Source organism: Acomys minous (assembly GCF_964271855.1).
Source record: "Acomys minous genome assembly, chromosome: 9".
NCBI lineage: Eukaryota > Metazoa > Chordata > Mammalia > Rodentia > Muridae > Acomys > Acomys minous.
The window spans coordinates 51150260-51177712 of NC_140490.1; the positions used below are offsets into that span (position 1 = coordinate 51150260).

Below are 27453 nucleotides of genomic sequence, written 5' to 3' on the forward strand. Positions count from 1 at the left end.
CTTCCTCATCTGCAGAGAGGGACCTCCCCACCTGACACCATCATGTGGGCTATGGGCTGTTCTAGCTCTGAAAGACAGTTGCTGTGGCCACGTAATCCCAGGTGCATCAGTTTTTCAGGACTTCACACACCACATTAAAAACAGTCTGCCTTGCTTGCAGATTATTGCAAAGAAAACAGCCAACCAGGCCCCTCTCCAGCCACTGCGGAGGGCTGCCGGGGAGGGGGCAGTGCTACTAATTTCCTTCCCCCTCTTAGCTTTGAATGTCGGGCTTGCCCAAACCCTCACCTCAGGTGGAAAATTAAGCAGTTTTCCTTTACGAGAAAGGCTAGAAGAGAGAGGAAATCAACAGGTGGCTTCAGGGCTGCTGAGGGAAGCTCAGATTTTGCATCAGGAGTCAAGGGCTTTGCAAACAGCCTCTCTCCCATTCACTCCTCATCTTCAAGTTTTAGGTCTCCTGAGCTCTGTTGATAGGCTGTAATTATTGCCTATGGACCAGGGTGGCATACACCTACCAAAACATCCACCCCAGGCTGGGGACGTGGCTCAGTCTGTAGAGTGGCCCGTCTAACATTCAGGAAGTCCTGAGTTTGACCCTCATTCCCAGCGCAGTATAAAATCAGTTTGTGGGTGTGTGTGCTTATGATCCCAGCACTTGGGAGGTGGAGGCAGGAGGATCAGAAGGTCATCCCTGCACAGGGAGTTCAAAGTCAGCCTGAGTTCTGAGACTGCCTCCCGCCTCCTGTTTGTAATTTTGCCAGAGGATTTTTAATTGACAGTCTCTCATAGCTAGCCAGGCCATCTTTATTTACTAGCAGCAGCTAATGGGCAACCTTTGCCCTACATTTGTCCAGCCTAGCCTTCCGGTGGCCACTCCTAACAAGCAGGGACACTTTCAAAGGCTCTGCCTGGGCTATACATGGCATAAAGTAAACTTGGCACTGTTACTACCACGTGTGATTCTTGTAGGAGGCTCGCTTCACCCTCTTAGGGGGGCTTGCAGGCCACCTGTTGTTGCTTTTGCACCATGGCAGGCCGAGGACGACTTTGGATTTACAGACCTGCTCCTCCTATCCCACTGCATAGTTACACACTTAGCACTCAGCCAATGGCTTGTTTTGAACTCTTGCAGTTAGAGCTTGCAGTTTTTATTTGCATCTGTTATTGACCTCAGCAGGCTGCTAGGAGCAATTTTGTGCCTCGTGTTGGTTATTCTCTGTACTTACAAACAGCCCTGGGAAGTGGGTGTGGTGTAATGACTTTAACTTTGGACATACGGGAACCAAGATTCCTCTGTATCCAGTGGCTGGGCTTACGGGCGTTTACAGACTAAATCCATGTTGTGCGGGGTGGGGGGGGTGTGGGGGGGCGGGGGCATTCTTATCCACCCAGTTAGTCTGCTGTGTGTTGGGTTCTTAATAGGTGTGCAGCACTTCCTCTGTCCTGTTCTCTCTCAGAAGGGGTTCTAGCAGGCTAGGGAAGTTGGTATCCAAGGAGCATTTCAGTTGCCCCCACAGAGGTCAGAGGGCTGAGCTTAGCTGACTGGGACTTTGGGGAGAGTCATCGTCATCTACAGGATGCGGGGGAAGTAAGTGGCTACCATGGCTAAAATCGCCATCCCCAACGCACCAGGGACCCCAACCAGTATGGATAGACTTTGTGGCATCCGGTAGAGGTAGCACAGAGCATCCAAAGCTTTTCTGTCATCCCTGCCACCACAGCCTGCAAAGGAGGAGTGCTGTGTCTGGCCCCTGTCAGCACGGCTCTCTTCCCTCTCTCCTCATGTGTCAGGCTCAGGTGAGATCCTTGATTGGGCAAAACCCATGTGTGTGGCCCATGCTTTTACTGCAAAGGCTGCTGGGAAAGCAAATCACTGGCTTTGGCTTTACAGGGCACGGTGTATGTGAGGGGTACAGTAATGAAACGGTCAACATGCTCGATCCATTATTAGGGAGAAGGTTTTTATTGTGAAAATATCCAGTGGCACCTGCAAGAGTCCAGAGAGAAACGGAAGTAGACTGCACGTGCCAGGGCTAAGGAGAATAGTGGAGACTGGAAGACAGCAAGAGAGCTGGGCGGTGGTGGCGCACGCCTTTAATCCCAGCACTCGGGAGGCAGAGGCAGGCGGATCACTGTGAGTTCGAGGCCAGCCTGGTCTACAAAGGGAGTCCAGGACAGCCAAGGCTACACAGAAAAATGCTGTCTTGAAAAAACCAAACCAAACAAAAACAAACAAACAAACAAAAAGCAAGAATGGACCATGGTGGGGGGGGGGGGAAGGGGGATTGAGGGGGAGGGGAGAGGAAGGGCCTAGATATTATTGTGGCCTTTGACATGTATAACAGGAGCTTGTGATACTGAGGGGCCCTGGAGGCCAGCATGGGCTCTGGTGAATGCCACAGGTATGTGTCAGTTGGAGAGCCATATGTCCCTTCTTCTGTCAGAGGTAAGGGACCTGACTTCTCTTAGGGACCACAAAACCTGTTTCACAAGTTCCCGAGGAGTGCTGGCTTTTATCTAACTGACAGAAATCCTCCTGTAGTCCAGGGTGAGCTCATTTCTGGATATTTGGACTGCCTGTGAGACCTAACATATAGAAACAGTACCTCCTACAAGAACTCCTAGGTGGGGTAAATCCCAGCACACCACCTAGATAAAAGAGCCACACAGACTCTCCGAACGTGCGTGTGCACACACCTTTTGGTTGCCTGTCAGTTTCCAGTTAGGATGACCACTCACTAGGCTTAGTCACTGATTGGATAATATGGTGACAATGTAGGTGAAGGTGCTCTAAGAAATGGCTTGTTGATAATTATCCCCGGTTGTTATGTATGAGGGGGCAGAGAGCACATCTGGTTTGCCTGGGGCTACGGGAAGGGACTGTGGCTGTTTCCTAACTGCACTGTTCTTTGGGGTTGGAGGTTGTAAGGCTGGCAGGGTCCTAACAGGGTATGTCCTCTGTCTCCCCTGACTGGGGATTGAAGATGGTTTTTTGTTTTTTGTTTTTTTGCCACACTGAGGTGCCCTGGCTTCTGCAAGGGCCTGCAATACTCTGGGTCTTGGTGCCCTGGGTGTCATGAGCCTGACCACACAATGTTTTTCTCATGAGAGTCTTGAGGTAAAGCCTCAGGCAAGTCCAAAGTCACACAGAACCTTTGTCCAAGAAGGCCAAGCTAGTGCGGGCTTGCAGAGGTTAGAGCCTTTGGGGGGTGTTTGTGTTGGCTTGTGGAACCCTGTCACCACCAGTGGCTGGTTTCCTCAGCCGCTCCCTCCCTGATAGCAATCTTTCAGTTGATCTGGTCAGTTTATTGTCTGGGATATGGAGTAATCAGACAGTTGACCTCAAAAAGAAAGAGCAACAGTCCTCTTGTCTTGCGGGCAACCTCTTTCTCGCTGTGCTCTGCAAACACCAGGCTCTGCTGCCTTGCCAGCCACTCAACCACATCTCAGGGTAAGCTCCCAGGGCTGGCGGCTTCTTCCCAAGTGCTTCTGGGAGCACAGAGGCTCAGGGGGGTCTGCACAAATCCTTCCCCGTGCAGCCATTGTCTAGCTGGGAAATGGGAAGCACCGGGGCTGATGAAATGGCTCAGGAGAAATAGTAGGGGAAGAAGGTGCCTGCTACCAGCCCTGATAACCTGAGTTGACTCACATAGGAGGAGGAGAGAACCAACTCCCCTAGCTATCTTCTGACCTCCACACACGTGCCACAGCCGGGTACACCCCCCCCCCCCAAATAAATGATGGATGTAAATAAAAACTTTTTTTTTTTAAATGGGAAACATGGGGCCTGGCATCACAGCCTTGCCGCACAGCATAAACCTGGTATGTATTGCTGGTCTTAGTGTAATTAGTCAAGCCTCAACTTCCCCATTCTGTCATAAATGGGCCACATGGCACTGGTGTGGCGCTTTGTGGGCACTGAACAGTTTGAGTCCTCTGTTCCTTCCTGCTGCTCTTTCCTGCCTCACCCAAACACCTGCTTGTGCTGTTTGGAAAGAGCCGGAGTGGGGACACAGTCACCTTGGTAACAAGGAGACTAATAATAGGTTAATAATAGGTTCTTTTTAAAACCCTTGAGTACTTTACCGATTCTGAGGGGCTGATAAGGCAAGTGCCGTCCGCCACTCCGGGGAAGAAGATCAATGTTTTCAGATCTTTCCACTTTTCAATAATTTATTTTTATTTTATGTGCATTGGTGTTTAGTCTGCATGTCTGTCTGTCTGTCTGTCTGTCTGAGGGTGTCAGCTCTTAGAGTTACAGACTATTGCGAGCTGCCATGTACGAGCTTGGAATTGAACCCAGGTCCTCTGGAAAAAGAGATCAATGCTCTTAACTGCTGAGCCATCTCTCCAGCCCTGATCTTTCCACTTTTTTTTTTTTTTCAGTTTTCCGAGACAGGGTTTTTCTGTGTAGTCTTGGCTCTCCTGGACTCCCTTTTAGACCAGGCTGGCCTCAAACCCACAGTGATCTACCTGCCTCTGCCTCCTGAGTGCTGGGATTAAAGGTGTGTGCCACCACGCCCGGCCCTGAGCTTTCCACTTTTCCAGAGAGGCCAGAAACTCAGGCTGTATGACTTGTTTTTAAAACAACACTGAAAAACCTTAAAAACCTTTGGGATATCTGCTCAGATCCCTCGTCTAAAACAGAGCCCCTCTTAGAGGGTTGTCTCCTCTTCTTCCTTCTCTTCCTCCTTGTGTATTTTGTGAGACAGGGTCTCATCTAGAGCGCAGGCTGGCTGTGGATTTGTGACGATTCTACCTTCTGAGAGCTGGGTTACAGGTGTGAGCCGATGTCCCTGGCTTATTTTCTCTTCTTCCCTTCTTTCTCTTTACTGCTACTGCTTTCAGTCCTGGGGATGGAACAGAGGCCTTGTTCATGCTAAACAACTGCTCTCCCACAGAGATACACCCCCACCCCACCCCGGCTCCCATGCTTGAGATGTTGCCTAGTTTTTGAAGCCTGTGGTCTTTCTTACCCACAGAGAGGTGTTTCTCTTGAAAAGACTGGCTTCAAGCAGCATGCAGTAAAGTTAGGTTAAAGACTGTGTGCCTTGGAAGACACCAGGAGTTCTGATGAGAACTCACACTCCATTTATGGAGGATAAAACAATGTACATTTCTGTGTTTCCTCTACAGCTGGGCTAATGGCGGTTCTAAGCTACCATCTTGCAAGGGGGCTGAGGAATGGAATTGTTGGCAGGTCTAGTAATCTCATGGGACACTGCCATTTGCATTTTCTTTTTTAGTGACTCTGATGGGCTAATGGTTCAGCATTCTGCCTTTTGCCCCACCCTCCACCACCACCACCCAAAGCGATTACATCTATGGGGACATTATGGCTGCTATAGCACTTCTTTCTACTCGCAGGATCCAGTTGGTGGGTCTCCGGGACTCTGTCCCGAGTAGGGAAACGTGGACAGGACTCAAGAGTGGTTGCTCCCCAGAATCATGACCACCAAGGCACAGTCCTGGCTGTTTTTCCTCCTCCATCTTCCCACCCTTCCTTTCTCCCCAGATCCACCTACCCGGGGCGCCTCAGCACATTGGCTCCTGCTGATGGGCATGCCATCTCCACACGCGTTTAACCTCCCCTAGGTCAAAAGCAGCAGCTTTCTCTCCTTGCTGTGCCCAAGTTGTTAAATATGAAATACACACCGCACGAAACGCATGGTATGAGATTTATTGTGGAAAGGGAGATGAGAGAGGGAAGAGAGGAAGGGGCGCCTCAGAGAGAGTAAGAGAGTGATGGTTGGTGGGTTTGTCCTTTTTATCTTGGGCCCCCTGGTGGTGGCGGCGGGTGATGATGGTCAGATGTTGCTAGGTAACCTGGAGGCAGGCTTGTGAAGCTCTTTATCTGCTAGCACAAGTCCCTGACAGAAGCACCTTCTGGGAGAAGAGGGTTGTCTTGGCTTGCAGTTTTAGGGGACTCAGTCCTTGAAGGAAGGGAAGACATAATGGCAGGAGGCATGCAGGTGGGACAAGAAACAGGAAGCAGACGTGAGGCAGGAGGTGGAGGTGCAGTGTGAGCCTCAAGGCCTTCCATGACACACTTCCCCAAAGTTCCAAGCAAACACCATGAGCTATGGGGGAAGAGAAGGTTATTTTCCACCTAAAACACTTCCGGGACTGTCCGGGCTGGGAGGAGCTGGCTGGTGACTTCCCAACAACGTATCTTCCGTGTTACTGTAGCCCTCTGGAGAGGTATGGCATTGGTCGTGTCATCCCTCTGTGATAGCAATGCTCACGAAACAGCATGGGAAATTTCTATTCTTCACAGTGCTCCTGTGCAAAAGAGAACCGAGGCAGCACACTGGAGCCATGGTGGGCGTGGAGACAGCAATATGCTACATACAGCCAGCAGGACCCGAGGAGGCCCTATTTAAGAGACTTCAGCTTAGGTAAAGCCGGGTCCTTGGCTTTGCTGAAGGAAAGAATTTCAGGACGTGCCCAAAAGAAGCACAGCTGGCGCTTCTTTTAAAAGACATGTTTAGCAAATATAAGCAGCAGAGCTAATAGGAAGGCATTATGGGATACTGGCGGTATGTCCAGGTGCAGGTTTTTGGGAGGAGCCACACTTCGCTGTCTTCACAACAGCTATTTGTAGAGTCTAGGCCATTTCTGGTTAGGATCTTCGAGGGTTTGCAAAGGAGTTTATATGAGCCTGCATCATAGGGCTGCGGGCAGCTAGGACACCTCCGCTGGTAACATGCTAACAGTCCTGCTTGCAAGGCATGAAGCCCTTCCTCGGGTTACAGGCACTCGGGCCTCGAGGCAGGATCGTTGCTATATTAACTTGCTTATTTAGCAATACTTCTACATAAGAAATATTCTTCGCGTGTAGGTGACCTGTGTGAATTGTGCCGGGGAAGAGTCTCCTGGCGGACTTTGGAGTAGACGGCCCCTTGCTTCATCATCTATCCTGCCTCTGTGGGGACTGTGGGGGTCGTGCTGGACTCAGGGGGAGGCTGGTGTAGAAAAGTCTGCACGGCTACGTTTCAAGTTCCATTTCAGGTCCCATCACTGCCCAGCCACGCATGCTCAGTTCCTTTCATTAGTGGTGACCCTCTTTCTGAGCCCAGCGACGGCACCCGGGGCTGTAACCAAGGAGCTGAATATGGGTCACCCTGACCCATTTCCATCTCAAGTTCAGAATTAGGGTGGGAACTTAATCAAGTTGCTCTGAGCCTTGAAATGCCACCCAGCTGTGCATGAGGCTCCCCAGCCTCCTCTGCCCTGATTTCTGATGCTCCCTATGGTTACACGCTCTCTTCCCAGCCTCCTTTGGGGCTGCATGCTGCAGACACTGGCTGTGTGCGTAGGCCCCCGTAGCCAACAATAGTGGGGAACATGCAGCAGGGTGCACACATATGCAAGGAATCACTGTACCAGCCTTAAGCTAGGGTGCTCAGAGAGGCATAAGGATTCCCAGGAGTGAGTTACAGGCAATTGTGAGCTGCCCCCTCCCCCACCCCCATGGGTGCTAGGGACAGAACTCGGGTCCTTTACAAGAAGTGGACTTACTCTTAACCGTTGAGCAATTGCTGCAGTCCCGTGTACTCACTATTTGAAGCGGTATTATTTCCCCTCATGATCAGATGGGTTTTCTGAATTGGGACATAGTGTCTGTCAGTATGCTCAGGCAATTAAAGAGTGGGGTTTCTCCCTTCAGTGGATTATGTACGGGGGAAGGGCCAGGCAGGTGGGATTGGACAAGTTGTCCATACTGATGCTGTGTGTGTGTGTGTGTGAAAGTGCGCGCGAGAGAAAGGCCTTGAGGAGTGAAACGGGGTCAAAGTGGAGGGGTATAGGTGGGTGTGGAGCAGGGGCAGGGATGAGTTGGGAGGAGAGAGAGGGGTAGGTGGGGGTGGAGCAGGGGCAGGGATGAGCCTAACCTTCAGAAAATTGCACTGCACAATAGTCACAGTATTCTGTTAACAGTCCAGTCTTGGTGGCTTCTGGATCCTGTGTTACGTACCTCAGTTTTAAATCATTTTCTATATGGGACACCATCTGAATGTTGACTAGGCAAACTCCTACACAGGCTTCAGAACCCAGCTAAAATGTCACCTCTTAAGCAGAGCTATCTCATTTGCCCAAGTAATTGGGGTGCCCCTCTTTCATGCTGTATTGCATTGTTCGCGCCTCTCTCAGATCTGCACCTGTCAATGTTCATTGCCTGGTTGTTTTCCTCTACTAACTGGATTGGGAGCTCCTATTCATTTTTCACACTTGTTGGTCTCAGTGCCTGAGAGTATTGGAGGGTCAGACTACAAAGGAGTTACCTGCAGAAAGGTCAAGGGTCAGGGTATAAGTTGGGGTAAGGAGTTACCTGCAGAAAGGGCTTCTCTTTATCCTCCGATAAGGGGAGGAAGCTCTATTTGATGGAATGTCTTTTGGGGGTTTTGCCAATCTGCTGGGACAGCTGCCCGGGGCTTCCTGAGGATAAGAGGCACGAGTGGGATGATGGGGAGGCAGCGTGGGAACCTGGCATGGGTCTTGAAGATTGCACCCTGATTAGATAAGGGAGTGTGTATTTGGAAATATATGCCAGCAGGGAGGGGTGCTCTGAAGATCCAGGCTGATTCTGCCAGGAATGGCTCTGGGCTCTGGGCTCCACGGGAGAGCAGAGAGTTGGTGGTGTCTTTCCCCCAGCGTGTCTGTCCTTGGGAGGCGCCTCACCTAGGTTCCCGGGATGCGGAGGCAATATTTGCATGGAGGGGTCAGCGCACAGAAGTACTGGTCTCTTGGAGGTCAAGATGTGAGTCGGGACTTAGTCACAACCTGGGAGACCCCTGAGCTTGGCAGGAGATGAGGCAAACAGCTGCTTACAGCTGGGACTGGTATCTCACAGTTGGAAACTTCCTCCTCCTTGCGAAGGCCATGGGCATTTAGCCCATGGACAGAAAACATACTCAGCGGGCTGGAAGAAACCTCATTTCCACTTGCCATGAGGGACCTCAGTAGGGCTTCTAGCTGCTTGTGATGAAGAACAGCAGCCCAACCCCCACCCCCGTGGGCCAGCTGAGAGTATGTTCACCTTCCATTGGGCTCCTGTGCCACCTCCTGGGTCTCCCAGCCTCAGCTCCCGCCTTTCTCCTTAATAACCAAACAGCTCTCACTTTGTTGATGGGGGTTCTGGTCTGAAAAATGAAGTTAGTTTAGATACAGAGGTCTTATGTCTGGCTTAACGTCCGTGTCCATGCAGAGGACAGTTAAAAAGCTTTCCCCAGAGGCCCCAGAAAGTCCAGTGTATTCTCTGCCACCCACTCTTGATCACACAAGACCACGTGGACAGATGTGGCAGTATCCCAAGGCATTCACTTCTGGACATGAGGACAGGTCTCTCAGTGGGCCAGCTGTGGGGTGAAGGTTCCCATGGCTGCGGTGAAGTCGCAGTGTGGCTGCTATCTGCCACAGCTGCAGTGGATGCTCGGCATGCCTGCTCCTATTGCTGTGAACACTGGAAGACCTTTTCTCAGCCACATCTTTTGCTTTTCACCTGCTTTGCCCTTCCTGTGTGTCCAGAGATGGAACCCATGTGTTGTTCCCAGGGCTTCTGCCACATCTGCTGCAGTGTGAGTGCCCTGGGAGGTTGTTGAAGTCCCAAAGCTCGGGGTCCTCTGCCTTTGAGGGAAGATACGTTTGCCATGAGGGGTGCTGCATACCACACCGCATGTCTCACACTGCCAGGAGGATATGGGGTGGTAGCCATGGGCCTCTCTCATCCGTTCCTTAGAGAGATAGCACAAGGTGACCAAACAAGGTGGGTCCAAAGCACCTTTTTCTCTAGTGGTGGCAGGTCTCTGATCCCAGCTACTTGGGAAGTTGAGGCAGGAAGATCATAGTTCCCAGCTTGGGCATTAAAATTCTGCCTGGGTAACTTAGCTAAACCTTGACTAAAAAAAAAATAATAATAATAATAAATAAAATAAAATAAAAATAAAAAAAGGAAGGGGGGTTAGGGCAGTGGGTTGCTGGCAGAGGTCTTGCCTCGCCTGCAACAAGCATTTCACTCTCCAACATCACATGCAGAGAGACTGCAAAACAGGAGCATGCGTGCAGCCTGAGCCTGTCAAACTGTACCGAGTTCAAAGTCAACAGAGCTTTCACCAGCTCTTGGGGCCCAAGGACCAGAAGAGATTCAAGACACAAGGGTCTTTTCCGTTCGCTCTGAGTAGAGGCTTCTAAAGGTCTCCCTGTCTCCTTCAAGTTTACAAAACAACCTAGTGCTTTTTTTTTTCCTGATCATAGTATGCTATGAAGAACATACACAAATCTTTGGGGTACCTTAGCTCGGTGAAGAACATACACAAATCTTTGGGGTACCTTAGCTCAGTGAGAGAGGACCCACTAAGACTGTCAGGCCCTCATTCAGGAGGGAGAAAGGTCAATCCCAATCCTAATGACCGGAGTCAGGGGTTAACCACTGCAAACGATGTTTCCCCTCCAGTATGTGTTTCTGTCTCTTTAAGGAGAGATGAAGTCATAACATGTTGATGAATACAGCCTGTTCATATACCACTGCATCATAGTCATCTTGCCATTGAATGGTCTTTGGGGCCGCCATCTCCCGTGATGACTCACTATTGTTTTTTTCTTTTTCAAGACAGGGGTTCTTTATGTAGCCTCAGGTGTCCTGAAACTCACCCTGTAGTCCAGGCTGGCCTCAAGTTCACAGGGATCCACCTGCTTCTGCCTCCAGAGTGCTTGCTGTCCCACTTCAAGGCTGCACTTCAGTTCCCTTACCATTCTTGGCCATCTATACAGTTCCAGGGTTTTGAGTTATAAATAATAGGCACAAAGCACCTTTGGGGCAGGAGTTGCTTACGGTGTTCAAGGATAGAGTATGCAAGGGTGTTACCAACGCCCATCTGCAAAGCAGCACTCGCAGGCTGCAGGCAGAGGGCTGGGGCCAGGTAGGGATGTGTGCAGGACACTCCCGGCTCTGGGCATAAGACTCGCAACAGCTCGTTCCTTTCTTTATGGAACTTGCTGGATGTGGGACCCACAACATGCACCAACAGCCCAAAGGAAGAGACGCTGTACCCTCAAGGATCTATCCACGGATTTCTGGGTGGAGTAGTGTCCCGTGCACATTCACCCAGAGTGCTCATCAGAATCTTTTCATCGACAGAGCTGCCAAGGCTTGCCCTTCCGCTGCTCAGTTGGAGTGTACATGGTGAAGTGGATTGTTTTGGTCTTTCATAGTTTTCGTAATAGAAAAAAATTTCCAAAAGGGTTATTATCATGTCCAGGAGAATACAACTAAAGAGATGACTGTTAGATGGTTTGATTTGGGGGGCATTCGAGGTAGGGTACAGCACAGATCATAGCCAGATTCTATAGTCCACAGGTGTAATGCAGATGCTGGCAGCATTCGTCACCCATCCTTGTAAGGATGGATAATCTGTTTACATCTGTCTTTGGCAACATGAGCCTGTTGTCAGAGCGCTGTGTGATACAGTTACATGGCATCTGGTGATGCGAGCAATCATTGCTTCATTCCTCTGGCAGAGCCTCTGTCCTCACCTGGGTTCCAGGAGAGTTAAAAATGGCTTCTTACTGTGCATGCATGGTCCTGAGAAGGGACAGCCAAACTAAACCCAGTGCCAGGTGGAACTGGGAAGCGGATTCAGGCACTCTGTGTGCTTAAGGCTGTCACTGAAGGGTGCAACTAGGGGTGTGTGTGTGTGGAAGGTCACAGGTATCTGTTGTGTCTCTCTTCAGTTTGTGCCAACCCTATTTGGCTACTTTGTCCAGTGGGAGAATCCAGAGGACTCCTCTGGGTTGGTGCTTCCCTCGGTGGCTACAGCGCCCCCTAGCGTTCCTTCCACACAGGACACTGATCTACTGTTCTCCCTCTCCCCAGGCATAGGCAAGAACGTCATCTGTGACCGCACTGCCACGCCCCTGGACGCCTTCCGCATGATGTCGGCTGCCCACTACTACCCCAAGCTCATGAGCATCATGGGCAATGTGCTGCGCTTCCTGCCAGCCTTCGTTCGCATGAAACAGCTGATTGAGGAGGGCTACGTGGGCGAGCTGCTGGTGTGCGAGGTGCAGGTGCACAGCGGCAGTCTGCTGGGCAAGAAATACAATTGGAGCTGCGATGACCTGATGGGTGGTGGCGGCCTGCACTCTGTGGGCACCTACATCATCGACCTGCTCACCTTCCTCACGGGCCAGAAGGCTGTCAAGGTCCACGGGCTGCTCAAGACCTTTGTCAAGCAGACGGACCACATTAAGGGCATCCGCCAGATCACCAGCGATGACTTCTGCACCTTCCAGATGGTGCTGGAGGGTGGAGTGTGCTGCACCGTTACCCTGAACTTCAACGTGCCCGGAGAGTTTAAGCAGGACGTGACCGTGGTGGGCTCCGCGGGGCGGCTCCTGGCAGTGGGCACCGACCTCTATGGGCAGCGCAACAGCGCCCCAGAGCAGGAGCTGCTGCTGCAGGACACTACATCCGTGAGCAACTCCCTGCTGCCCGAGAAGGCATTCAGCGACATCCCCTCGCCCTACCTGCGGGGCACCATGAAGATGATGCAGGCAGTGCGCCAGGCTTTCCAGGATCAGGATGACCGGCGCACGTGGGACGGACGGCCTCTTACCATGGCTGCCACCTTCGACGACTGCCTGTATGCCCTCTGCGTGGTAGACACCATCAAGAGGTCGAGCCAGACTGGAGAGTGGCAGAACATTGCCATCATGACTGAGGAGCCAGAGCTGAGCCCCGCCTACCTGATCAGTGAGGCCATGCGCAGAAGCAGGATGTCCCTTTACTGTTAGCACTGGGACCTGGTGGACTCAATCCTGCTGCGTGGGGCCGGTTAGAGGGAAATGCACAGTGGAGTGGGTAGTCATGGGTGGGGATTACAGGAGGAGGGCAGCATGAATGCACAGCACGTATGAAGGTGGTCCCCATCCCAGGTAGAGGGCCCCCTGCTCAAAGGTGGTGGTGGGCCGGTCTCATATTCAGGAGGGCCTGCCATCCTAACTGGGTCTCTGATAAGAAAAAGGAAGTTTAATTAGCACCTTTGCAGTCTTTTACTGTGAGAAGCAAGGAGGGTCTGCCCCCTGCGCCCTACCTCATCCACCCCACAAACTTTGGCCTTCTCTGCAAGCCAAGGCTCTGTATCAGATGACAAGCTCAGTGGGAACTAGGCTCTCCATCAGCGCCCCCTACTGGAAAGAAAGGGTACTTCACCAAATGTCTATATAGTTTGTTTTGTTTGTCGCAGGGAGGTGGAGGAGGTGGTGGGGCTGGTGAGAAGGTTGTAATTCCAGGAAGGCATTGTGTGTTTCGCTTTAAGGATCTGAAGTACTTGGTAGCAAAGTGCACAAAGTGCACAGCTTCCTTGATTTCTCTGTCTCCTAGGACGCATTAGATCTAACTGGCTCATTGCTGTTAGCGTAGTACCGTGGGCATCCGTGATGGAGAGCAAATGAAGCAGTAAGCTGTACCACTGAGCTGCCCAAGAGGACAGACAGGCTGTAAGGAGCTACTTCAGGGCCCTCTTTCAGCAGGGGGCGGGGCGGGGGCGGGGCCAGTGTGAGTGGTCCTGCCACCAGGCTTTCTAGGCAGTGCTAAGAACTCCACAATGTGACATGGGCTTGACTGTAGCTGCCTTTTGGAGCTTTCCAAAAGAAGGGGGCACGAGCCCAGCCCCAGGGTTGCTGTAAGGCCCAATTGCTGACCTGAAGAAAATCTTTTAAGACTCCCATCTTTGTAGGTTTAAATAGGAAGCCTTTGGTTTCACCCCATAGATTCCTTTTCCCTTAAGACAAGTCAAGGTTTTTCTCCTTAACTTTGGCCTTGGCTTTTAGGACTCTGACAGCTCTGTCTTTGGTTTTTGAGATGGGGTTTCTCTGTGTAGCTTTGGCTGTCCTGGACTTGCTTTGTAGACCAGGCTGGCCTCAAACTTGCTGCGATCCACCTGCCTCTGCCTCCGAGTGCTGGGATTAAAAGAGTGCATTACCACGTCTGGCCTTGGAAACTCTTAAACTAGGTATAAAAACAACAAGCCAGAAGGGAACATAATTTCCAGTGTTTTCAAAATGGGGATTTAGAGCCCAGAAAGGGGTGTACATAGGTGGAGAAGGTTCAAGTTGGAAAAACAAAAAAACCATCTTTTACTTTCTCTCCTAGTAGCCTTGTTTTTGTTTGTTTGTTTTTTAACCCTTCATTTGAAACTAGAGATGGTCAAATACTAGCTTAGAAGTAGGCTGAGACAAAGCCTATTGTCACATAGACACATCCCTTTGTAAATGTTTGCTGTCCTCAGTATCACTAAACAGCCTTTTTACAATTTGAGTCTGGTCTTGAAAGAAAGGTCAATCATATACATTTTGAAAATGGGATTGACTTTCTTGGCTCGCTGTGCTAGCTTTCAGCAGGCACCTGGCAGTTTTGAGGCTGGATATATAGACTAGTCCCTGTATGTAGTCTGCCTAGAGTCCAGTCAGTGTTCCTGCCCGAGACCCTGGTGAGACACAGAGACAGTCGTGCCAGAGGAATGATGGTCATTTTCTAGCATGAAGGGGCAGGTGTTTCCTTGCTAGGACCCCTCCTCCGTCCTGGGGCCTCAGCTGAAACCTTCCATGGCTCTGATTGGCTGCCACCCTTCATGGCCAGTGTTTCAGGTTCACAGTTATCAGATCAAAAGTTTGATCTGTGCACATGGCCACATCATAGGCTTTGGGGCTGGCGGGGGGGGGGGGGTCCTGCTGTTGTAAATTGCTCTCTAGGGAAATAATTTCCACCCCCCCCCCAGCTACCCTGAAAAGCTATGATTAAGGATTAAATCAGGGGGTGTGACCAACGACTCTACGAAGTTCATTTTTCCAAGTCAGCTACCTAAGAACTTCTCCCATGATGTTTGAGAGTTTCCCCCTAGAGATCTCTGTGATAAACATGCAGGGGTTAAAACAAGCACACACCTCGCATTTGAGGCCTGGGGATATAGAAGTAGGATGCACTCTTTGAGAGCAGCAGGAGGAAGGAGGAAGTGTACTGGAATCTCACCTACTGGGGTGCACGTGGTAGAGGTAGAGACAGGAGGGAGCGAGGGGTAGGCAGTGCTCCGAATGTGAAAATGACAAGCAGATGGGCTTGGGCGCTTCTTTACTGTTCATCCAGCCTTTGCCTTTCCATGTGGAGACTCTTGATTGGCTGAAGCAAAAGCAATGTGCAGCTGAAATCCCAAGCTCTGGACAGCATTCTGCAACCGACTTGGATCTAAGGCCCGGCAATACCCCAGCCTCTTTCTAATTTCTTTTACATGGGTTAAAGGCCTGATGGAACGGAGGCTGTTAGGGGCCTTTCCATTCGGTTTCTCCTTGCCTTTTCCCCCATCATTTTATATATACTGCTGATGGCCTCTACAAAAGCAAGCAAGCAAGCACGCACAAACACACACACAGTGTTTGGGAATGCCCCAGGTTTATCTGCAAAGTTTGGCGACTAGGACTCCTGTGGCCACTCTGAGTTCCTCTAAGACCTCTCCTCGCAGTGGTAAAGTTGCATCATGGGATTCCTTCAAAGCATCTTAGTTTTCCTGGCAGCACATCTCTTGTGTCAGGTCTTGTGTGCCCCTGGCTCACCCACCGAATGCAGAGTATGGTAGATGCATCATCTTATTATCTATAAAGATAGCGCTGGGCACTGCCTCAGCCCTCCTGTGTATGGGTGAAGGTGTAACATTGCCACACAAGGAGTGGGCAAACCACAGTGTTTATTTCTGTAGTTCTTGCCAGGAAAAGCATTCCTCAGGAAGCCCTGTAGGAGGCGTGCTCCCGCCTCAAGGCGCAGCTGTAAGAAGAGTGGCCCACACAACACTGTCCTGTTGAGCAGGATGCAAAATTTGATGTCCTGCCAGCAGGTTGGCAGTTATAAGAAATAGTTGGGGATTTTGTTTGTTTGTTTGTTTGTTTTGTTTTGTTCTCTTCCCCAGATGGAAATGTCACTCAGCTGCTTTTTAAGATGGCGTTTCCTATGTTGGGTTGTAATTGTCAGTGGCCCAGCAGTCCTCAGCCCTGGGGACTTTCTAAGCATTGTTGGCCGTGATAGATGGCCTTGGATTTTGTTGCTGGGGCCTGTTTGTAACATAGGAAGACATCCTTCCCCAGGAAGTGGGGGGTGGGGGTGGGGGCTTTAGGGTTTGTCTGGGCCTTAGGTTTCAACTATGCATTTGTACCATCAAACTCTTCTCACTTCCTCTTGTCCAGTGACTGTAGCTATTGAGCTTGACCTGTGGTTATGAACCAGGTCTCTGATCTGGCCTCCTTTTCCAGCGGGCACTGGAGGAAATCTGCTTTGTTGATGATGCCCTGGGGAGAAAGCCGACCCAATTGCCTAGGAAAGAACTTGAGGGTGTCATCTGTCAAACTCTTTTGTTCACCTCCCAGAAAGGACTGTCATGGCCACAGTCACCCACTTCTTTAGTGGTAGATCCTGGGTTGGGGAGCCTGTTTTCCTGACTGGCAGTTTCTTTCTGACTTACTGTACCCTCCTGGCTACCACACAGGGCAGGGCAGGCTCATCCAGGTGATCCAGCTGGCGACTTGATAAGAGACATCAGAATGAAAGCTCAGACCTGCCCCCCCCCCCCCGACAGTATTCACTGAGCTGTGACAGGTAAACCCGGAGTTTACAAACATGCCGTATGAGGGATAGAACCCAGGGCTTTGTGCATGCGAGGCAAGCTCTTTGTCACTCAGCCACCCCGCCAGCCTCAATTATGTCTTAAAAGTATTCAGAAAACCTTGTGGCTATAACAGAAGGGCTGTCTCTAATGTGCCTCTGTCTTTATGGAGGCTAGGGGACAGATGTCCACCCTGAGGAGGACTTGAGGCCCACTCTACTATTGCCTGTTGTCCCACTGCTGGAGAAGGACCTTCATTCTGACTCTTGCTCCATCCTCTGGTGATTTCCTTTGCCCACCAAACCCCTGGAGCTTACAGGACATGGTGATGGCATTCGGGAACTTACTGGGGAAAATAGCACCTGTAAGACCATCCTGTTTGGGCAAGGGTTGGGGGGAAGAAGAGAAATTTCTGGAGTCTGCCATATAGCTCCGGAGTCATCTCCAGCACTTGTTTGTCCTGCTGGCCCACCCTAGTCAGCACCTGGCAGGTGGATCATGCCCTAAGTTTAGCTAGGTCTTCTAGAACCTCTCTGCAGTGGTGGTATGCCCTCCTGTGCTTCCTCTGAGAGGTCAGTGGGCTCCTTGGAGCTTGCCAATCTGAGCGGCTGCATTCATAAAGAGAGGCCTGCAGACCCAACTGACCTTCTCTCCCCTGCATCAGGGTCCTTATCTGCTGGAGCCCTTGAGAGGGTCGCCGAAGCCTCTGGCTCTCTTCCAGGCTACTGACGTGTTGCACTACTGAATACTCTAGACCTGCTGCAGCCTTTTGTTTGCGCCAGCAGAGAACGGAGTGATAAAACAAACATTCTAGTTGAAATGCTTGATGCTTAGTGCAGCGATGAACGCTTGCCTGGGCCAGCAGAGCAGGGAAGTCGTTGTGGCCATGGGGTCACCATGTCACGGTTGTCTCCTGTGCCTTGTCTAGCTCTCTGCTGTCCCCTGCAGCCACCACAAGGGCTAGGCTGCTCAATGAGCCCCATAGCTTCTAAGAAATGCAACAGCATATTTATAGTGCCGAGGGACATCCCAGGCAAAGAAGCAAAAGCCTATGACCTGACCTGCTCCCTTTATTCTGCCCTGTCCTTTGTCTAGGGGGGAGGGAGAACTTTCTAGCAATTATGGCTTTGTTTGCTGCCTGGTGCTTTTATAGTATGTCATTTGTTTTCATTTCCTTTTTTAAAACCAAAATTGCATTGGTTTGGTTGTCACTGTCTAGTGTATATTTATTGTTTGACAAACATGAGTATATATGTATGTATATGTATGAAACCAAACTTATATATAAAAAGGCAAGGCATGTATACTAGATATTTTAAAGTTATTTATCAAAGGGAAAAGATGTGTGTTATAAAGTAAAACAGAGTCTATATTTTATATATAATGTAGATAGAAAAAATAGCTTATAAATTATAGAAGGTTTTACTTTTTGTTTTCTATTATTAAACAACAAAAGAAAAACTTTAAAAGATAAAAGGACAATGACTGCAACAGGGCTTAGTGTTTTCAAGGCAAATCACTGTGGAGTTGGAGGTGGCCTGTCCTCCCTCTGTGGGTGGGATCTGTAGTTCCAGGCTCCTGAGTGGATGCTATCCCACTGGTGCCTGGGTGATGTTCTGGGCCGTGGTGCGCATGCTCAACCAGCTGCCTGGGCTGCTGCAACATTGCTTCCAGCTGTTCGCAAATGGCTTCGATGGCTTGAGCATTGGTGGGAGAAAGGATGAAAATGGCAAATAAAGTCTTTAAAGAAGAGGCGATTCTGGCCTGGTCTTGTTTTTTCTCACCTCAGGTGCTCTTGATTTGGGGGGCTTCCCAGTTTGTGGGCTCTGAAGCAGGGAGGGGGTTTGGGGGGTGAGGCTCTGTCAGCCTCCACAAAGCTACAAAGGTGGAAATCATGGACCATGGAGTTGAGAGATCTGCTTCAAACTATTCTGAAAATGTTGAAATAGCGGGAGAGAACCTACTTAAGGCTTTTGAGCATCTGTGAGTGTGTGGCAGAGGCTGGACCACATAAAAAGATAAAGGCACAGTTTTTACATCAGAGGAGCAAATCTTACACTCTATTTTAGTATCATAAAGCTAGTTTGCTGGCACATGCCTATAATCCCAGCACTCCAGAAATAGAGACAGGGGATCAGGACTTTACGTCCATCCTTGGCCACATAGCAAGTCTGAGACCAGCCTAGGTTTTATGAGATCCTATCTCAAAAACCCCCAAGCCAACAAAAAGACGCTTCCTGACAAGCTTTCTTTGTGTATTCTGTTAAGACACAGCAGAGGGAGGGCCAAGGCTATCAGGAGAGACTTTATGCCATGCAAATTTCCAGTTAAGTGGAGCTCAGTCCAAAATGGCTGCTCTCAAACACTGCTAAAACACAAAGATGCTCGTAAGAAAGCATGTCAGGAAGTGAGCCCCCTCAGTTCTAATCAAGGCAATGCAGAAAAGTGAAAGAGCCATCTGCCCAAATGGGCTGGTTGAGTCAGGGTCGTATGGGTTGAGTATTTGAAAAACCGGAAACCCCAAATTTTCTGAAATCTGAGACCTTTTCTTTCCCAAGACAGGGTTTCTTCTCTGTGTAACAGCTCTAGCTGTCCTGGACTCACTTTGTAGACCAGGCTGGCTTTGAACTCACAGCGATCAGCCTGCCTCCACTTCCCAAGTGCTGGGATTAAAGGCGTGCACCACCACTCCCATCTCCTGAAATCTGAGACCTTTTAAGTGCCAACATGGACTTTGTAGTAGCTGCACTTTGGATTTTCAGATTAGAGAGGCTCAACCATTATTCACATATTCCAAAATCCCCAAATGTCAATCAACAACACTCTCCGCCAAACCAACAAGTGACTCACACTCTAGTTTCAGAAATGCACGGGGCCAGATGTGGAAAATGAATGCTCAACCTGTCTGCCTCTGTGGCATCATAGATTAGGATGGCTTCCAAGCTTCCAACTCGTGCCCAATGCAATGGCCAGCTTTCCAGCACACCATTTAGGCTCCTCATGGGTCACGGGAACTGTGTGTGTCCTCCCATGTCTGTCAACCCCATCCCAGCTCTACAAACATACCCACCTTCTAGCCACCCCCCCTTCGTTTTTGAGGAAGGATCTCTCTCTCTCTCTCTCTCTCTCTCTCTCTCTCTCTCTCGCTCCATAGCTCTAGCTGTCCTGAAACTCACTATGTAACCAAGTTTGCCTTGAATGTACCTGCCTCTGCCTTTGAGAATGCTGGGATTAACCTACTTTTTTTTTTTTAAATCTCATGTATTTTAGTACCTATTATGACAAGTCTCAGCTCCATTTGAAAAATGAAATGACAGCCATATTTTTATGGTGAATTACACGTACACAGAGTATGCAGAAATAAGCCTGTGTTACGAAGGGGAGAATGCCTTAGTGTAAGTAAGCATTATGGTTCCCCATTTACTGAGCCATGTCTGCCTTGTTCTTGCCTGAGCAACAAAGGTCCCTTTGCCTGGGTCTCCCTAGACCTTGTTTCCAGCCCCTGTTGGAAGGCTGCCCAAGAGATCTAGGTGAGATGAAAGGACATACCGTTCTACACAGTTGACACCACGTCACAGACAGACACAAACTGCTCCGAGCAAGCTGGTACCAGTTAAACCCTTCAAAGGCCTTTGCCTCCTTGTTCAAGCCCAGGCTTCCTTTGACTCTTATCTCCGGGTCTGCATCTGAGGGGTAAATTCCTGAGGGGTGAGTTGAGCGATGACTAGCCTTTGTGGCAAGACTGAGGCTCAACCACAGGTCTGCAGGAAAACTCTATGGAATCTAACCTGGTGCTTAGACTTCCTCTCAAATGTACTAATTACAGAAACACCTTTATCTCCCAATTAAATACAGATCAAACCACACTCTTTTCCTTCAGCCATCTGTGGATTTCCCGGACAATTACAGTTGTCCCTTAGTATTGGCAGGTAGGGGGGTGGGGGATGCGGGGTGGGAGCGGTCCAGCATCCTTACATATGCCCAAGCCCATGGGTGCTCAGGTCCTCTCTGTAAAATGGCAGGGTGTTCCACAGACCCCACACTATCCTCCCATGTACTTTAAATCATCTCTGGGTTACTTATACTGAACACAGGGGTGGGCAAGATGGCTTTGTGGGTAAGGGTGCTTGCTGCTAAGCCTGACGACCTGAGTTTGGTCCCTGAGGGATCATGTGGATGGTAGAAGGAGAGAATTGACATTCAAGGCTTGTCCTTTGAGTAGCACCTACATCCGTGTGTATGTGCGTGTGCACACATGCATAACAAATGCTTTAAAGTACCACGTACAATAGCTCTCAGACTTATTGCTTAAGGAATAACAAGACATTCTGCAATGCCCAGCCCCAATTTCATGACGGTTTTCCGTCAGTAACTCAAAATTCCAGTCAGTAACTCAAACAGCAGTTTTTACAATCAAGAATTCTATTAAAATACTTCCCAAAGATGTACTAATTTGATATTTACACACTAATGAATGATGGCAGGAGACATTAAAAGTCTCTTTTTCTGTAATTAAATCACTGTGCTTGTATAGAGCAGGAATGTTTGCACAGTAAAAATACTACAGTTCCCAACACCTGGGCAGCCGTGACTCCAAGCTGAGGTGTCTTGGGCAGTATTCCTTGGTAATATGCAGGACGACAGCACATGCTGTGTGAAGTGCACGTGATGTAAGCTCAGAACCAAGGCAGTAAACTTACAAGCTACTACATGGGCACGTGCTGTCAAAAACAGCTTGGATTTGGTTTTGAATTGAATTTTAGTGATGACACAGTCATGAAACCTTATATTCTTAATGTGTTGGTGACCAGGACATTTGTTTGCGTGATCCATCCCATGAGGTGTGGATTCATAGTTAACAAGCTGGTATAGAGTAACTCACTTCTTGGTCATCAATGGGACTCGGACATAAAAACCACAATCTGTCTCTATGCCTTATTGGCCATCGGTGCCCTAAGAGGAACCCTGCGTGGGTCAGCTGATAGGCAGAGCTTGTGTGCAGAATGAAGACTCAGTCAAAACCACTTCCAAGCTACTACTTCTTCGACTGAAGGGGTCTCAATCACGTCTAGGTTAGGGTAAGGCTAGAGACGCTCTTGGGATGGGTTAATCACTGCAGATACACCACCAGCAAGGACTAAGCAGTGTCACCCTGGAGAGGACAGTAAGTCTGGAGACCCCTCTGTTCTTGTGTTTCTTCTGGGGCAAGTCTGCCAACAGATGCGGTGGCCTTTCTGTATGCTAAGCCGAGGAATCTGGAAAGACAACACTAAGCAGATCCGAGAGGAGGCAGGAGCGAAGGAGGGAGGATTTGGCAGTAACAGGGCAGCAAGAGGAAGAGAGGGCAGCCGCAGAACGATAGCAGCATGTCAACGGTAAAAATAGATGAAAGGGAGAAAGCAGATGAAAAGCCAGAGAGCCAGGCGTTCACGGTCTGGACGGACGGCTGGGAAGATAAGCGAATGGCACGTGAGATATGTGGAGGGAGAGCTCCTTGCTCTTAATCTGTGCTTTGAGAACAGCTTGTACGAGGAGGAGGAGGAGGAGGAAGATGGCGATGAGAAAGAATGACGGAGGAGCCTCTGCAGGAAGTTTGTGAAATCTGGCTGTCCAAAGCAATCAAGCTGTTGGCATTTGCTGAAAAATGTTCTATGTCTACCACTGTGTTTTAAGTGGTAGACTTAAAAGACTCTTGGGGCCTCTCCTTTCTTGTTGCTTTTCCTATTGGCAAGTTCCCCCCAAACCTGGCAAAGATACAAAGGCTTCCATTTCGCCCTCTCCTGGGTCTTTTGGCCCCTTACCACTCAGTGTCTGCCATTTGCCATCGGGCCATTCAAGGGGCCTCTTGGACCGGCTCGGCTTTCAGGGGACCCGCCCACAAGCCTGCCACTCTGTTCTCCCTTCTCTCCCCACACTAGAGCACTCCCCAGCATTGCAACGGGGAGCTCACCAGGTTAGTCTCTGGCTTTTTATCCCTGGGACTCCCTAGCCCCGTCCTTGGGTCGGATCTGAATCTCCTGGCTTGTTGGGTTTCCTGTGACATCCAGGTTCTCCCTTACTTGCAAGCAGCCTTTCTTACTTGCTTATATTCATTCATCCACCCCTGAAGCCGTGCAGCCAGGCAGCCACGCAGCCTTCCGGTCACCCAGCCAGCCACGCTGCCATGCGTGCATCTAATCCATCCACACAGACTGGGCTACTCTGTTTCTTCACCTGACACATGCTGTACACCCTCACTTCATCTTACACAGGGAACGCCCACCATGGATGGTCTCCTTCCCAGCGGGCTTTGGTTCCTCGCCTTGCCTCTTTCCCTATCCCCTGTCCTCTTGGAGACACGATTAGATCTATAGGGTGAGGTGAACACTAATACAACAACTATGGGGACTTTCACACCCACTTTCCTCAATGGACTGGTGAAAACTCCGAAACGACTACATAAACCAACAAGAACGTGGGGGTTAAATTATATCCCACAGACTAAACAGACCAGGGAGCCATTTACAGAACTGCATGTTCTGCCACTTCTCAGCCTTTTGGCTGAGATTAAGCATGGTACAGCCATGACATCCAACAGTTCCGCAATGCATATTCTCATCACACATGGAACACTGTCCAGCACAGGTTGTATGTTAGGCCGCAAACTAAGTCTCAATAATTAAAAAAACTATGACCAAAGTATGTTACATTAATATGCAAAATATCACAATTAAATGTATTTGTTTATAACATACAATTTGTATAATAATGTACAAATAATCATGTACTCATGAAAATTTAAAATGAACACCATGCCATGTACCTGCTCTACTAGTAATAGTGCATAACACTAGAAACTGGAACAGGGGAAACTTTAGAACATGTACAAGGGAATTAGGTGTGTTCTCTTGAGTGATTAAGAGATCAATGAAGAAATCAAAAGGAAAAAAATTTAATTTCTATAAATAAAATCTAAAAGGCAACATACCTTATAGGATGCAGCAAAAATAATACTAAGAAGTAAGTTTGTGGCATTGCATGCTTACACAACAGTTAGATTTCAAATAAACAACTCAGTAATATATCTCAAGAAAACTCAAAAGGAAAAAATTGAACTTATAATTAGTGGAAATACTATACAGAGAGTATAGGGAGTAAAAAAATACAAAAGAGAAGGAACTGGATACGAGAGGATGTGGGGAAAGAAATGAGGAGGGGATCCAATGTGGGGAGGGTGGGGAGAGTGGAGAGGGTGGGGAGAGTGGGGAGGGTGGGGAGGGTGGGGAGAGTGGAGAGGGTGGGGAGGGTGGGGAGGGTGGGGAGAGTGGGGAGAGTGGGGAGGGTGGGGAGGGTGGGGAGGGTGGGGAGAGTGGAGAGGGTGGGGAGGGTGGAGAGGGTGGGGAGAGTGGAGAGGGTGGGGAGGGTGGGGAGGGTGGAGAGGGTGGGGAGGGTGGGGAGGGTGGGGAGGGTGGGGAGGGTGGAGAGGGTGGGGAGGGTGGGGAGGGTGGGGAGGGTGGGGAGGGTGGAGAGGGTGGGGAGGGTGGGGAGGGTGGGGAGGGTGGGGAGGGTGGGGAGAGTGGAGAGGGTGGGGAAGGGAGGTCTCAGGGCCTGGAGAGAAAAGAGAAACTAAAGCTGGGCGCATCACTGAGACAAGCTGGACGTGTTTGACAGGGTAAGCTACAGGGAGGATATGGGGTGACTCCAGCTGAGTCTCCTAGCAGCAGAGTGGGGTGGGGGTGGGGACACCACAAGACTGAGGAGGCCCCCTTCTAGCCAGGCAGGACCTACAGTGGCGGGAGGGGAACACCAATCCACCGACAAAACCTTGGGACCAAAATTTACCCTGCCCGCAAGATGTGCAGAGATAAAAATAAATTAGAGACTGAGGGAACAGCCAACCAATGCCTGGCCCAACCTGAGACCTGCCCCATGAGAGAGCGCCAAGCCCTGACACCATCAGACACTCCTCTATATTTACAGACAGGAGCCTAACTCACCTTTCTCTGAGAGGCCCCACCCAGCAGCTGATCAAATCAGATGCTGAGACTCACAGCCAATCACTAGGCAAAGCTCAGGGAGTCCTGTGGAAGAGTGGGAGGGAAGGATAGAAGGACCCGGAGGGGACAAGAACCCTGCAAGAAGACCAACAGGATCAACTGACCTAGACCCATGGGGGCCTACAGAAACAAGCACCATCCAAAGAGCGTGGACGGACTGGACATAGGCCCCCTACATACATGTAACATATGGGCAGCTTGATCTTCATATGTGGGTTCCCTAATAAGTTGAGTGTACACTGTTTAGGACATGGATTCTGTTGCCTGCTTTCAATCACTTTGTCCTAATTAGGCTGCCTTGCCTGGCCTCAGTGGATGAGGAGCTCAGTCCTGACGCGACTTGATGTGCTGGGGTGGGTTGGTTGGAGGGGGGCTCCCCTCTTATGAGGGCAAGGAGAGGGCAGATAGGAGGAAGATGGCGGGAGGGAGGAACCAGGAGAAGAAAGGAGGCACGATTGGGAAGCAAAGTAAATATGTAAATTATAAATAAAAAATTTTAAATTATGCAAGAGTTAAAATTTTCAAATGCAGATATCACAAGGATCTAGTAAATAACTTAAACAGTGTGCACGCACGCATACACACACTAAAGTTAAAGTCTTTTCTATCCCAGAACTATGTTCCTATTTTCTTTTTTAAAACGATTATTTTTATGTTATTTTTAATTAAATAGATATATATGTTTGTAGGTAGTTAAGTGCCTGTGGGCAGATATGCCTATAGAGGCCAGAAGAGGACATCAGATACCTTGGAGCTAGAGTTACAGGTAGTTGTAAGCCAGTACATGGATGCTGGGAGCCAAACTATGGTCCTTGGAGGAGCAGCCAGTGATCTGAACCTCTGAGCCATCTCTCCAGCACTACATTCTATTTTCTACAGGTAACCCTCCTCAGTGAGTTGTGTGCTGTTCCTCTGACCTTCACAGGACAATAGTAGCATGCACATGCTCACACATATATACACTCATATCAACTACATTAATAAATACTTTGCAAAATACTAGCAACCATGCATTGAAAAGATTGAACACTGAGATGCAAGGATACACTGTGTTGACATAGTGTTATCTCAATAGATGCAGAAAAAGCATTCAATCAAAACTGACAATGATTGGGCGTGGTGGCGCATGCCTTTAATCCCAGCACTCGGGAGGCAGAGGCAGAGGATCCCTGTGAGTTCAAGGCCAGCCTGCTCTACAAAGTGAGTCCAGGACAGTCAGGGCTGTTACACAGAGAAACACTGTCTCAAAAAACAAAACAAACAAAAAAGCTAATCCAACCAATGTTCACCCAACTGTTTCATAAAACCAGAGAAAGGATACCATCAAACCCATCCTTAGTAAAACGGATAAGGACACAAGGGAGAAAGAAAACTGCCAATTTCTCCAATGAATGAAGATGCAGAAATTCTCAATAAAATTCCTGCAAGCCAGATGCAGTGATACATGCAGACCATGCCCTGTAAACAAGGTGGTGTTGTCCAGAGATGCAAGTTTGATTCAACACACACAAATTGGCGAATGAAACCCAGCACGTAAATAGGTTTAAGGATGGAAATCACCTGATCATCTCAAAGTTCAACAGCTCTTCATAATAAAAGGCCTCCAGAGGGCCAGAGAGATGGCACAGGAGTTAAGAGCACGGGCTGCTCTTCTAGGGGACACAAGGTTCCCCAGCACCAACACAGTGTCCCAGTCCCAGGGATCTAACGCCCTCGTTGTGGACTTCATGAGCACTGCATGCATATGATGCACAGACATATACACATATACATAAAAATAAAAATTAAAAGTGGCTTCAAGAAACTAGGCACCAAAGAAACATATCTTGGCATAAAAAGGTCATATATGACAAAGCTATAGCCAACACTAATGGTAAAAGTAGAGCAGGTCCTCTAAAAGCTGGATAAAACAAGGGACTCAGTCTCACCAATCTTTTTTTAAGATTTATTATTTTTATACAGTGCTCTGCCTGCATGTACACCTGCAGGCCAGAAGAGGGCATCAGATCATGTTATAGATGGCCGTGAGCCACCATGTGGTTGCTGGGAATTGAACTCAGGACCTCTGGAAGAGCAGTCAGTGCTCTTAACCTCTGAGCCATCTCTCCAGCCCCAAGGTCTCTCCAATTAAATACAGCACCCAAAGCATTAGAGTGATATTACAAGAAATAAAATGGATACAAATGGGAAAAGAACTCAGATTATCTCTATTTGCAGGCCACATGGTTCTTATATTTCAAAAACTCCAAAGATTCCATTATCAAACTAGTGAAATATGATAAACACTTTCAGCTGGGTGGTGAGACATAAAATCGACATGCAAGGAAAGCAGTTTTTCCACATCACTTGCTAAGAAAGAAATTTGGGGGGAAATCCATTCACAATAGCTTAAACAAACAAACAAACAAACAAACACCCTAAAACCAAACATACAAAACCATCCAAACCCCTAGGAATAAGCCTGAGCAAAGACAAAAAACTTTAAAAATGTTCTGTGTCCCGGTGTTTTGCCTGCATGTGTGTCTGCAATGCTGTGCCTGGTGCCTGCTGAGACTGGAAGAGGGCGTTGGGTCCCTTGGAACTAGAACTGCAGTTGACTGTTAGCCAAACACGCGGGTGCTGGGGATTGAACCCTGGTCCTCTGGAAGTTCTCCAAATTGCTGAGCCACCTCCCAGCCCTGGATGCAAAAGACTTTTGTATTGAGAATTTAAAAGACACTGAAGATTAAAAAAAAAAAAAAAAAAAAAGACACTGAATAAAAAATATTGGAGAA

At 49.1% G+C, this 27453-nt stretch overlaps 1 protein-coding gene across 1 annotated transcript in view; it reads left to right on the forward strand.

Moving 5' to 3' along the window:
* GFOD1 (Gfo/Idh/MocA-like oxidoreductase domain containing 1) overlaps nt 1-18395 on the forward strand; it is a 104876-nt gene extending 86481 nt beyond the window's left edge. Inside the window, exon 2 of the mRNA XM_084796981.1 lies at nt 11870-18395. Within this exon, the coding sequence (XP_084653107.1) occupies nt 11870-12789 (920 nt within the window). The 3' untranslated portion in view covers nt 12790-18395. The remainder of the gene's footprint in view (nt 1-11869) is intronic.
* Nucleotides 18396-27453: the final 9058 nt, after the last annotated feature.